At 38.8% G+C, this 13843-nt stretch overlaps 1 protein-coding gene across 2 annotated transcripts in view; it reads left to right on the forward strand.

Moving 5' to 3' along the window:
• The window catches only part of LOC110792166 (carboxypeptidase SOL1), a 28980-nt gene extending 20430 nt beyond the window's left edge, over positions 1-8550 (forward strand). For both annotated transcript variants that reach the window (XM_021996976.2, XM_021996977.2), the window contains exons 13-15: positions 6431-6514; positions 6965-7028; positions 8108-8550. In XM_021996976.2, coding sequence (XP_021852668.1) covers positions 6431-6514; positions 6965-7028; positions 8108-8421 — 462 coding nt within the window. In that variant the 3' untranslated portion in view covers positions 8422-8550. The remainder of the gene's footprint in view (positions 1-6430; positions 6515-6964; positions 7029-8107) is intronic.
• The last annotated feature ends 5293 nt before the right edge of the window (positions 8551-13843 follow it).

Below are 13843 nucleotides of genomic sequence, written 5' to 3' on the forward strand. Positions count from 1 at the left end.
CTTAAAGCGAACTAACTCACTTAAAGACCTTCTTTCACCACTAGACATAGTCGTTCGCTTACAGACCTTCTTTCACCACTAGACACAGTCATAATCGCCAACAAGTAGTAAAGACAGTAAGCTTGCAATGAAAAAGATTGTTCTACGGCGTCGCCCCATCGTTCATTCGAACTCAGGGCACCCGTTCATGGTAATTAGAATGCTTGCTAATCCCCTTAAAAAAAAAAATCAGACATTGTCAATAGGACTTGGCACTTAACCAAGGCTCACCCTACTCAGGAATATGACATGGGCATCTAAAATCGAAATCTGAAAGCATCATTAATGGGAAGACATAACAGCAACTGGGGGCTAAAAAGTGAAATGAAAGAGCTAGGGAAAGAACTAAGTATACCTTGACCTTTTGTGCAGACATACATCAAGTAAATCTAAGTCAATTTGAAAACGGTTTATATTCCCGCAATTCTGGAAAAGATGGCCCTAAAAGCCTAAAGCACATGCCAAACGGGCACAAGTATATCTTGACGCCTGCACCCTGGCTTCCAGCAAATCCTTAGACAGCATTCCAAAAATCGTAACAGTATTTTGATTCACTCATGTAATCCTGTACGAACCCTTCTATAAGTCAACCTACTTAGGACACCTCGGATTGTACACAGTAGGATTCGGATTTTAAATAATTTCCAAATAATTTTCAAAGACTTCTTCTAACATAATAAAGAGTCGTTGGTTTAATCTAAGTATGCGTTTATCCCGTTTTGCAAGTGAGTCAAAGATATTTCTAATTATGGGTAAAGAAAGGCACCTAGCTTTTGGTCAAGGCATACTTCAACATGTGACTACCTTGACCATGGGAATGTCGCATAATACGACATTTACAAGAGAAGTAGCAGATCACTACTCGAACGTACCTCGCACTAAACGAGTCTGGTTCAAACTATTCATGATCCATGTCACCATGAATGCATAAAAACGTATGCAATGCATTATAGCAACAAGCCAATCCCGTAGCTACAGTTGGAGGCTTGAGAAAAACACTATAAAAACGCTCGAAATGACGATTTCATCGCAAATTCTCGACGCTAATGCTATACATATGTCATAGGGGCACAATCCTAAGCTTTAATCGCGTAAAACGAACCTTAGAATGGCTACAACCCCTCCCAAATTCTATGCACTACTTAGAATATATAAAGTCACCCCACTAACAAAGGGTAACTGAAAATCGCGAGTCACCAAAACTCCGATCAAACTACTGCACCTAACGCTCGCCCTATAAAGCGCCCGTTACACAGTCTACCTCGTTCCAAAGCAAAAGCGAAAGAAAAAATCAAGGATAAGAACTGTCAAAATATACCCAGAGATAATTTTCAATGCCCAGAGCTGGGCGCCTATATCTTTAACGCCCCAGCCTGGGCGCTGAATATTTCTGCTAGCCAAGTTTTGCCCAGATATAAAAATAAGAAAGAAACACCTATGAATCCTCGCATCGAACGAAGTAATAAGCCGTGCAAACCCACGCAGAAGGTGCCACACTTATTCAAGCACCCGAACAAGGCATGATGAAATACTCCAATGCAAAAAATAAATCCCAACACCTGGAGGAATGTTCTAAGACACGCCGTTAGGCCACACAAGCCTACGTCGCACCATAAGTTCAACCATCCCACGGTACAAGTCTAAAAAAGAGAGTAAGGCATATTGCACTAATGCGGGCACGACCAAAGAGCATGTGTAAAAGAGGCAAAGACTACTTATCGCCCAAATTCAAAATGCAAGCCACACGACTTCTACATTAAGGATTAAAGGTAGCAAAATATTACCTACCACGAAAGGGATAGCTCGCACCTATACGTGCGGAACCCCAAGGCATCTTTTTCGAAAGAACTTACAAAAATCGTACGCCAAAAGGAAGCATCCCAACATGCATACTTGGGGGCTCCAAGCTACGAAACGAACATAGCAAAATAAAAAAAAACTCGAAGCAAATGTTTGAACAATTGAAAGGGCACGATGGTTGAGCCCACTTCATGAATGGGCCTGAACCCTATCAAGCTTCTAAGCAAACTATTCACAATCAGTCATTGCTCAAAAGACTAAAAAATGACTCAAGCAAACTGATTAATGGACCGCACACAACGGCCATTCTATGAACACTCGTTCGCACATACATATCATCATTCACGAACGCATTCAAAAGAAAAAAATATATATACAAGAGCGGTAAAAGTCTTACGCCTCAAGGTATGTTCCTCGGGCCATATGGACTCGCCCAACTGTTGCAATAACTGTACACCTTAAAGAGCAACAGTTCCTTAAAATAATCGCCCCAAAGCGACAAGCACCGTAGTCCACCAATCGGCTACGACTTCTCAAGAAAATCATCACGTTCTAAAAATAAAGAAAAAAAAACAAAAGAGAAGAGAATACATAGAACTTCCAAATGAAATAAACGAATGAACAAGTGGCCGATTGTGTCATCAAAAGATCAGCCCAAACAACACTTTCAACGCCCCACGGCGTGAATTATTTCAACGCCCAGGCCTGGGCGCCGAAAATGAACCCAGGCTCAAAAAAGGCCCTAACTTCCATTGGGCCCTGCCGCATCCATTCGACTCGAAAATTGCCGATTTCCTTACTGAAAGTCGCACCTCACGACTTTGTCAAGAGTAGCACACCACTACAAAGATCGCTCGCACTTACGAGCACGATCCTAAACACGATCAAGGACATTACAAAATGCGTATCCCCAAGGAACCTCTTTGACAAGAAATGACCGCCAAGCGCGAGTGCTTGGGGGCTCGAAAGAAAAAAAAAATATCTTAAAAGAAAGTATGCAAAGTTAAAACAATATTCCCAGACTACGCTGTACGAAGTCCCGTGTTTGGATAATCTCAAAAGAAAAAGAACCAGTTTACGACCTCAAGACAGGTCGCCGTTGATACTTATACATGGTCCCCTAATCAAGGACCCAGGTAGTGGCAAAAGTAAGCCGTAAGGACTAACTCAAAACCATAAAGGATGATGACCACAAGACAATGGTCCGTCTAAGCATGTTGTCAACCCACATTCAGGTTGCAACTAAATCCGAGCATCCCTCGAAAGAATTCGCTCCTGCAAGAATAAATGAAAAGAAATTCTCAAAAGAAATCACAAGAAAAGAAATGAAATAGGGACTTGCCCACCTCAATCGGGCAAGATCGCGGCACACGAATCCCAAATCGAAAAGACGAATTTAGGTTCGCTCACCTCCAGCGAGCGGGGCGTCCACCCTTAGCGGACAGGGCTCGCCCACCTTCAGCGGGCGGGGTCTGCGTCACTAGCCGCGCAGGTCCTCAGTTTTCGAAAAATAAAGTCTTCAAATTTAAAATAGGTCGCCCTCTTCAGCCGGCGGGGTCTGCGTCACTAACCGCGCAGGTTCTCAGTTTTCAAAAATGAGATCTTCAAAACACAAACAGGCTCGCCATCTTCAGCCGGCGGGGTCTACGTCACAAACCGCGTAGGTCCTTATTTTCAAAAAAAGCAAAACAAATTTCAAAATAGATTCGTCCACTTCTATCGGACGGGGTGTCCACCCTTAGCGGACAAGGTTCGCCATCTTTAGCTGGCGGGGTCTACGTCACAAACCGCGTAGGTCCTTATTTTCAAATTTCAAAAACAGATTCGTCCACTTCTATCGGACGGGGTGTCCACCCTTAGCGGACAGGCTCGCCATCTTTAGCCGGCGGGGTCTGAGCCATTAAACCGCGCAGGTCCTTAGTCGCTGCAGCGATAACTTTTGCTGGATTTTCCTTCGTTTTACGTCCTATAAAAACAAGGGTGCTGGATTTTCCTTCGTTTTACGTCCTATAAAAACAAGGGTGCTGGATTTTCCTTCGTTTTACGTCCTATAAAAACAAGGGGGTTTTCTCGTTTAGCTAGCCCTGAAAATGAGAATCTTTAAAAACACTTTTACCTCGTGATTGGGCTTGGCCAGGCCCAATTACACTTTATAGCTTTGATTTCGAAAACATCTGTAGCTACTCCCAATGACAAAGTGAGGGAGTTTCTACGCACCTTTAAATCCTTCCAATGACAAAGTGAGTAAGTTTCTATACTATCAGTTGACAAATCCCAATGACACGTGAGGGATATGTCGACACTTCAAGTGATGACCCTTAAGTCAAATGTTATCACTCGGGGGCTCGTAAGACCCTCGCAAAACAGGTCACGATACACCATGGCTTGTGTGACGCACTCCGTCTAATACTTTGACCATCGTCTTACTCCAAGACTCAGTCAAAGTGGGGGCTAACTGTAGACACCTACTTTTGTCCCCATTCCCGAAAGGGAAGATTCGATGATGAAAGCATAAATCTCCACTTGACAACGCATCTCCTATAAAATAAACGAATCTCAATTCCCCATTTTATTTCACCCGAAACCTGCTAAAAATAGTAACTGCCGTAAAAGGTAGCTTCTAAAAGTGGCAAATCATAAAGGATAGAAACCTGTCAGAATTAGGTGTTGCATTCCAACATAAATCCTAAATGAGATAGAAAACTGCGAGAATCCTATTCCTAATATGATTCGAAAATAAGAGTTACGTATTAATTAAAATCCTAACGAGCCTAGAGTTCGTAACGGGCCCAGACGCATTCCAACATAAAATTGATACGCGCTAAAAGACTCGATTAAGTCTCAAACTCTACGGATTTCAGGAATCCGAATCTGACCAAAGAATTCTGCCAGACCCTATTTTCAACGCCCAGCCCTGGGCGCCGAAAATTCCAGCGCCCAGAGCTGGGCGCCGAAAGTACCTGGGACGGATTCTTTTCCTAATCCGTTTCGTATTCAAATTCCTGAAAAACTATCTTTCTACGCCACTTTTTCCTATAAATAGACCCCTAAGTTCGACGTGAAAAGAACACACACACAACAACACACAATTATATTCTGAGTATTGACTCCAACCCTTAGCCTAAGCCTCTCGCTGCGAAACTGTTCACGCGTTCTGTCGCAATCGATCCATAAATCGAACAGAACGTATCCTGTCCCATAATTGAGATTCGTTAAATAAAAAGGAGAAATAGCAAAGTCAAAGTGGTTAGTTTTCTGAGAACCGTGACGCACCTCTCAAGGGTGCGTCGTAATGTGTCCCTTTTCGATGATTTAACTGCTTTCCTCGCCCTTTTTATGAACTGTTAAACTAACCTAATCTGATTGTTCTATCACGCCTAACAAATATAATATTTTTGGGAAATCGGATTATCATGCTAGGTCCCTTAATGCTATTTAAATCAGATAATCACGATCGAATTAGTATTATATGTTGCATATTGCTAAAATCAACTCAGATTAGTTTAATAGTCAACGCATGTCCTTTCAATTATTTATGCTGAGCTAGTAAGGATATCCTGCCTCTGGAGTTATCGACGAGCGAAGTACTCCTCTCGGTAGTTACAGTCCCCCGAACCCTCAATCTCTACCTTGCGGGTGTATGTTGAGAGATCCCCACACCAGGGATCACAAGGGAACCTACGGCCGTCGTGGTCAAACATAATTGCACTCCCTTTATGTCACGATAACCGGGTTTTGTCAGTTTTTCTCATTGTCGTTAAAAACTGAATGGCGACTCCTATATTACTAGTCAATTGGGTGTAAACTCACAGGAAATCCAATTACACTTGATTGAATAAAAAGAATCATCACACCCACGAGGGATGAGGTCACGCATTAGCCTCGCACTTTTTCGACCCACTCACAGTACCCTGTTGTGCTCACCCCTACTTTTTCTCACTAATATGCTCTTTATTTAACCCCTACTTTTTCTCACTAATATGCTCTTTATTTATAGCATTTCTCCTCTACTAACTAACTTCTCTTCCTCTTCAATATATTCCTGACGTTGAGGCTGTTTGTTCTGGGGATAATGGAGCTTTGAATTGGGTCTACCATTAATATTGAACTGACATAGCTCAGCTTCTTTCCTCTTGGTTTGAAACTCAATTGATCAGCAGTTGCTCACATTAGTTCTAATAGAAGTTAGGACTTGTTTGGTTCACATGGGAATTTATATTTCATGGGTAGTTACTTTCCTTATACAATTCCTAGGAAATCGCCATGACATGTTTGGTTGGTACTAAAGGAATTTCCAATTCGCATCAAGTTCTATTGACCAAGGAGGGCTTAGGTAATTAAATTCCCATGTTTTGTAGGAAAACAAATTTCCTATGAAGTTCTACTTTCTTCTTTTTAGTGCTAACCAAACTAACCAAAATTGTATATCCCATTATTTCCACTTCCCTAATTTTTTTTTGGCATTTGGACAAAAGTGTTTTGTCTTTTTGATTTTATTCTTTTCAGCTCGTTTAATGAACAGCCATACTCTTGATTTTCTCCTCACTAGTATTAGAATCTTCTGTGCCTGATATGTTGTCTTATGTGACAGACTGGAATCCATGGAAGGATTTTCTCATCAGATACTGGGAGGGCATTGCCAGCCTCTATCAAGATCAAGGAGTTAAATCAGACAGTGAGTTTTCTTCTGATTGTTGCTGTGATAATTATCTTTCCTATAAAAGCTCTAAAATCTGGAGTGGTCTGTATTTTTCAATATCCGTCCTCCTTTACTGCACCTGTTAAGGTGTTCACTGTACTAGTCTTTTTATTTTTAATTTTTTTAACTTACTCTCCAGAAATAGCCTCACTACTAGTTGAACTGGTGAGAGGCAGGGTTGCTTATTTTTGTCAGATGTTGTTGAATATGGGACTTGTATTAGGTGGTTCTTTATGTTGGTTGAAGTTTCATGTGATTTAGCAGCAACGATTAAAGTTTTGACTTTTGCCTGGGCGGTTTTCACATCGTTCTTACTTTTGTATTTCATCTAGGCTGCCCATGCAATGTTTGACCCTCTTTAGTCTTTTTAAGAATTTGTAATGAACGATATGCTTTATAATACCCTTTTCTTGATCTGAACTACAGGTAAAAGCTGGACGTCTGTTTGCTGATTACCATCGTTTACTTGTACCTGGGGTAAAATATCAAGGTATCTATTTGGAATCTTCATCTTCCTGGGTGTTATGTTATCCTTGTTATGTGCAGGATTTAAATACTTAGGCTCCGTTTGGTAGGGCGTCGTTTTCATGGAAAACGATTTTTCCCTTTTTAATCATTTACGTTGTTTGGTTGGGTAAGGGATGGAAAACAATTTTCCATTACTCTCTCAAAGATGGAAAACCCTTTTCCGTTTGAAAGGGAGGGAAACCACTTTTCCTTCTTTCCTCCTTACCTCCCTCTCCTTTCTTCCCCTCAATCTTCAGTTCTTCACCATCTTCCCCCATTTTCCTTTAAGTTACCAAACAAAAGAAAACTAGTTTGGAATTGTGTTTTCCCTTGAAAACTATTTTCCATGGAAAATCGTTTTACATTGAAAACGTTTTACGCCTTACCAAACGGAGCCTTAGACAGTTAGATTCCTCCGTGTCAACCTGACATGGAAGGAAATCCTAACTGTTGGAATTTGGATACCAGCAAAATCTCGTCTCTGATTGGTTCATCTGAAATGGTTGATAACGAATACGGAATATTAATATTTTTGGAAGACTGATGAGTTTATAGACAGTGCTTGAGGCTGATTACCCATTGTTATGAATTCACATAACTGGACAGACTCATGGCAAAATTTACATAACAAGAAGAGTGTGATTAATATTTCTGAAAAAATAGAACAATTTATTGGTGGATATGAGCTTTCGAGTGGTTTTGTTTCACTCCCAAATGCTAAATAAAGCTCAAATAACACTTTAATACTGTGGATACCTTTCTGTTTGCCTACTCTCCCTTATTTATACCATTTCCTGACTCTTATTTCCCTCTACTAATTGAATATATTACTCCTCAAGCTACCTTTAACTGACTAGTTATGTACTAACTACACTAGCCCTTCCTATTAGGCTAGTTCATTATGAGGTTACCCCCGTGTTTGTGCTTTAGGGAATGTTACCCTGTCAAAGATTGGAATATTGAGCAAAAAGTGAAAGAGTAATGGCTTCCTTCTGCTTTCCCTCAATTTTTTTTTTTTTTTTTGTGCTACTGAAGTTTTACATTGCTGTTAATTTGTTACAGTGACAGCCTCAAGTCCAGGTTACAAGTCAAAATCAACCACTATATATCTAGAGGAGGAAGCCACAACAGGGGACTTCATTCTCGAGCCAGAAAGCAATAGTGTGGGGGGAGTAGTAGAAACTGGCTGCCCTTGCTCTGTCAACAGCAAAAATAGGTTTGAAGTGGTTGATATTCTTGCTCACCCTCAAATGGAAATTTCTCTCGTCATCATTGTAGCACTTGCGTTCCTTTTGCTTTTGTATAAAAGAAAACTCTGTTTTAGCCTCCGAAAACATAGACAGCTAGCTGTGCCTAAAAGGCCGATTCTTGTATGAACAACAGGAAACTGTGTAACCTTAGTTAGCCTTTTACCGTGGCAATGCTGTTAAGAGGAAATTACGGTTTAGCTCTAATTGTAGAAATATTGTAAGCTTTGTGTACTAATGTCAAAATAAGTTTTAGAACCCTTGTTTTTTTTGCTGTAAATGCTTTCTGAATATGTTCTTAGGCAACGGGGATTGCTGACATTTTAAAATGCTTGCAGAACTATTAAATTTGAGTTTCTGAAACGAGCTGATATATTATGTCATCCTCACAAAGACATGTTCATTTTTAATCTAAGCAATTGCATACGAGATACAGACAATTTTGTACGCGATACTCCTTCACAATCCAAATCTCCATATCATAATTCTTTCAAAATTATAAAACACCAAATGCAAACCTTCCCTAACTATACATCAGTGAAGTCCAAATGTTTACATCCATGATTAACAACAGGCAATATGACACTTTTCAGTTTCGAGATTAAATTGTGATGATTTTTCAGCTTTCCAATGCAATGCTGTATTAGAGAAACACCATACTCTTCCCGAAGAACCAGTTCCAAGTACATCACAACCACGTTTAACGACTCTCTACGTCCTGTATTCAAGCTATAGACATAAATTCTAGTTTCTTTGGCAAAAAGTTGAAGTAAGATGTACTTACGATCTTATAAACTTATAATCGGTGTTCATGCAATCATTACCAAACCAGGGGCGATGCCATAATCGATCATAGAGGGGGCCAGATGCCAGTTGACAATTTTTTTTTTTGAACACAAACAATAATACGAAATACAAGTAATAAACAGAGTATAAAATTTAAACATAACCTTTTGTGTCAGGCGGCCTGACGGCCCACGCCTGTCAGACCGCTGACTTCCCCACGCGTGCGTGGGCTTCACGTGCTGTATAAAATGATTTTTTTCCTCTCTCCTTCCTCTCATTTCATCCCTTCTTCCTTCCTCGACAACCTGAATTGCTCTCAACCCCCAAACCTAATTTCGGCTAAATTCTCCCGCCTTTGCTCCGCCACTATCGCCGCCGGTAAAATTCAAAGCCAGCATGGAGGACGACGACAATGAGGACCTTAATCCTCCTCCACAATTTCAAGCAACTCAGAGATTTCAACCTCCGCCACAATTTCAACCACCACCGAGATTTCAACCGCAATTTCAACCTCTTCAGCCATATGAAACACCTCGCCACCTTCAACCTCCTCCTTGATTTCAACCACCTCCGATATTTCAACCACGATTTGCAGCTCCTCAGCCATATGAAACTCCTCGCCAACTTCATCCTCCTCCTTGATTTCAACCTCCTGCGCGATTTGATAACCCTAATCAATTGGCTTCAACTAATCGATTTAATGAACTTAATCGATTTCATACTCCTAAACCTCCTCATTGTGGTGCTAACTCTTTGCGATTTGTCACTACTGCTCCGGAAACAACAATGGAGTTCCAGCAAGTAACTACTGAAACAAGCTCTGCAACGACAGAAAATACATCTGAAACAAGCTCTGCAACAACAGGAGAACCAACCTCAGCTTATTTTTCAGGTTTAAAGACTTATTTAATTAATATAGTTAACTAAATGCTTTCTTGTCGTAACTATTTGCTGTATAAATACTCTGTTTAAGTGCAGAATGAATTAGTGAAGTATTCAAAACAATTAGTGAAATATATAACTAATAGAGAAAATGGTTAAAATTTTATTTCTAATGCTACTTTTCAAATTTCATTTTAACTAATTATGGTAAATTCTTAACTAATTGGTTCCACTTCGTAACTAAATAGTAGATTTATTTAACTAATTGATTATAAAACATAACTAACACTTCTTTTTAATCAGTAAACATTTTAGTTCAATTGGTTAACTAATTTTGTAACTCCCTAATAATTCCTTGCTTTTATAAAACCATTTTCCAACTTAAAATAAAGGAATTACTAAAGTATTACCGCCACCGTGATAACGGCTAAGGCTAGTACCAGAATTACGCAGCGGAATTTAATGTTAACTAACTTTCAAACCAACATAAATAATAAGTATTGAGGCCTCCTACAAGTTGGAACCATAACGGTCCAAAACCAAAGTATTAAAAATCCAACGATTCAAAACATAATTAAAGTATTAGAAATAGTTTCAAAGCACAAAAGAATGCAACTCTCTCAACCATCCCAAGCTACATGATTTAGATCGTACTTTGATCTACCAACCTACTAAATTAATCTACTCCCCAACAATGCAAGTGCAAAGGATGGATGATCATAGGGTCATTAAGGCGAAAGCCATGACCAAAAGACATAAAGCACGTAGTCAGCAAAAGCTGAGTACTTACAAAGCTAGAGTGAAATAAAATGATCAACAAGCAAATCATGAATACAAGACTCGACTTTTGATTCACAATTTAATTAGAATAAGCTTCGAACGGGCCAAAAGAATATTCCATAAAGGAATAGTGTTGGGAGCCCACCAAACACCATAATAAATAATATAATGAATATCGGACCATACCGAGTGTCGGGCCATACCGACGGAATTCCAGCGCATAATTTAAATGAAACAACGTCTTGTATCATTAGTAGGAGATCAAGCTTTCCGGAAAGTCTCCCCCCATTGTTCATACTCAAGGTATATACGTTCCAAGAGTTTTGAAGCTTGTTCTGGTCGCACTTTATGTTTATTAATATTTTATTAATGGCGAACTCGAGACTCAAACAAACATACATTTAATAAACGACAACCAAAACAATCTCATTTTAATCCTTTAGGACTTGTGATCAATAAATCAAGACGTAGTGAAATTACTACCAAGTTCCTTCTCACAAAAGGTGAGATTCCACATCATGCCTATTAACATGAGGGTTGTGCTCTTGCACGACAAATTCATTTCTTATAAAATATTCCCAACTGAACCTTACATGTGCGGTGGCTTACGTGAGCTAGCCCTTCACATGTGGTAAAATAAATAGTACAACGAGGTACGAATAATTGGCTCAAAATTATGCTAGACATCCCGTACAATAGCATAACAATAAATAATCCATTCCTTGCATGTGAAACAAACCATACATGCATAAATATTGAACAACATGATTGACAATGAAATCCATACTCACAATAGTCCCAACATGCTTGTTCAATCAACAATTCAATAATTCCAATAATAATAATTCACATGATTGTCCACCAAATCAAATATAAATCCACCAAGTTCACGTAATACAATTCACATCCATAAACAATCATGTAATGTCCCTTGACAATTAATGTGGTCGCCCTAGACTTGTACGTACCTTGAATATCTAAGCGTAGAGGCCACTTTGCAAATACGATCACTCACTTAGAAATCACCTCCTATCATCAAAATAATGAAACCTTAATTATTTTCATGTTCATTAAATTTCCAGCAACTTTTATGAAACTTAAAACCTTGACAATAATTAGAAATTAATCGCTCTTTAATCAATTAATCGTCTCAATTAATCTCTAGTATGAAAACATACTTTTTCCACCCTTAAAATCAATAAAAATCGACACTTTAAACCTTTTTATAAATCTGAAAATATAATTGATTATCATAATTAAATTAATCACCTAATTATGCTAATCAATTGACCCTTTAGGTCTAGGTTAAAACCCTAACTTTAATTCTCCAATAAAAATCACTTTAACACCATAAAAATCAAGTCTTTGTTAAATAAACAAATCTGAAAATTTATACTTTAATAATTAAAATACGCCTCAAGAATTAAAACACGTAAATCATCACAATACGGTGTTCACAACCGATTCCCAGCATTTTAATTATTCAAAACTATAATAATAATATAATTTAAAATACAGAATTGAAATAGAATAGGTAAGGAAGAATAGAATTATACCAATCCGACCTATAGCACGGAACAACCACGAATTAATTGTGATTGGGCGAAAGAATTGAATGAACGAGCAAGAAAACACACACACACACACACTACTCGTGTGTGCGCGCGCGGACAAGGAACGAAGCAGCAGCAGGGGCAGCAGCTGTGCGCGGGACGAGAAGCGAGGGGCGCGGGCTGGCGCGAGCAAGAGGGACGAGGGGCGAGTGTGGCTGGGCGAGAAGCAGCGCACACAACACAACAACAACAGCACAACAGCATCGTAGGGGCGTGTTGGCGCTGCACGAGGGAGCAAGAGGGAGAGGGCGAGTGTGGGGCATCGATGGGAGAGGGCACGACACGGCAGCACGCGAGGCACGAAGCGTGCTCGTGTGCGGGTGAAGGAGCCGGGCACAAGGGAGAGAGAAAGGAGGAGTGTGGGGCAAGAAAGGAAAGGAGGCTTTAATGAAAAATAAGGGGATCATTTAATGAGGAGAGTCCTATTTATAGGCTCCCAAATCCCTAGTGGGCTAGGCTTAGGAATTTGATATTGGGCTTAGCAATTAAATGATTGGGCTAGCCTAGAGTTTAGAATTAAATTCTTTTGATTGGGCTCGTTTAATAAAACGAGTTGGACTTTTATTTAAAAACCCAAACCTTTTAAAATTACTTGCGACCCATTAAATTTCCCGACTCGAAAATTAAATTCGTTTCATAATTAATTAAAATAATAAATATTCTAATTAATTAAAATACATTTAAATAATATTTAAATGCGAAATAATTTCTAAAATCACAAAATTCTTTATGAATATAATAAAATATATTTATAATTATTATAAAAATACGAGGTATTACAAATTTGCTCAATTTTGTAACTAATTAGTTCCATTTATTAACTATTACTTTCTTCATTTTACAGGTTCAAAAGGTATTTGGAACAATTTAACAGAGGATGAAATTAGAGGACCTTAACTGGATATACTGGCAAAATAGATGAACTACATGAACTTTATGACAACATTCAATACTTCTTGGATTTTCAATAAGAAAAAAATACAACAAGGAGAAATAAAAAAACGGGAGAGATAAAGGAAAGATACTTTTGTTCTTCAAAGGAAGGAAAGAGAAGGGAAAACACAAAGAACACAAAGAAAGAATAAGCAACTGTTTCAACTGAAAGCAAAAAAGAAGGGCAGTCAAAGAACCCAAGGCAGCAAAACCTTACTAGAACAGGGTGCAATGCAGCAATACGATTGAAGTTACAAAGTGATGGAAAGTTTGTAGTCTTTCATCATGTTATAGAACACAATCGTGACTTAACAAGAGAGTAACTGCAACACTTTCAAAGGTACAAAATGAATTTCAAGTAATTAGTTAACCATTCAATGTAATTAGTTAAGCTTTGACACGAATTAGTTAAGCGTTTAAAGAATTTTGTTTTATTGTGAAATCAGTATATATTAATGTATTAGATAAATCAGTTACTTACCTTTTTACCTCAATTAGTTATCTTTTTACATCAATTCGTTAACCTTTTCCATCAATTAGTTAACCTTTTACAACAA

This window comes from Spinacia oleracea, chromosome 4 (assembly GCF_020520425.1).
Source record: "Spinacia oleracea cultivar Varoflay chromosome 4, BTI_SOV_V1, whole genome shotgun sequence".
In the NCBI taxonomy this organism is placed as follows: Eukaryota; Viridiplantae; Streptophyta; class Magnoliopsida; order Caryophyllales; family Amaranthaceae; genus Spinacia; species Spinacia oleracea.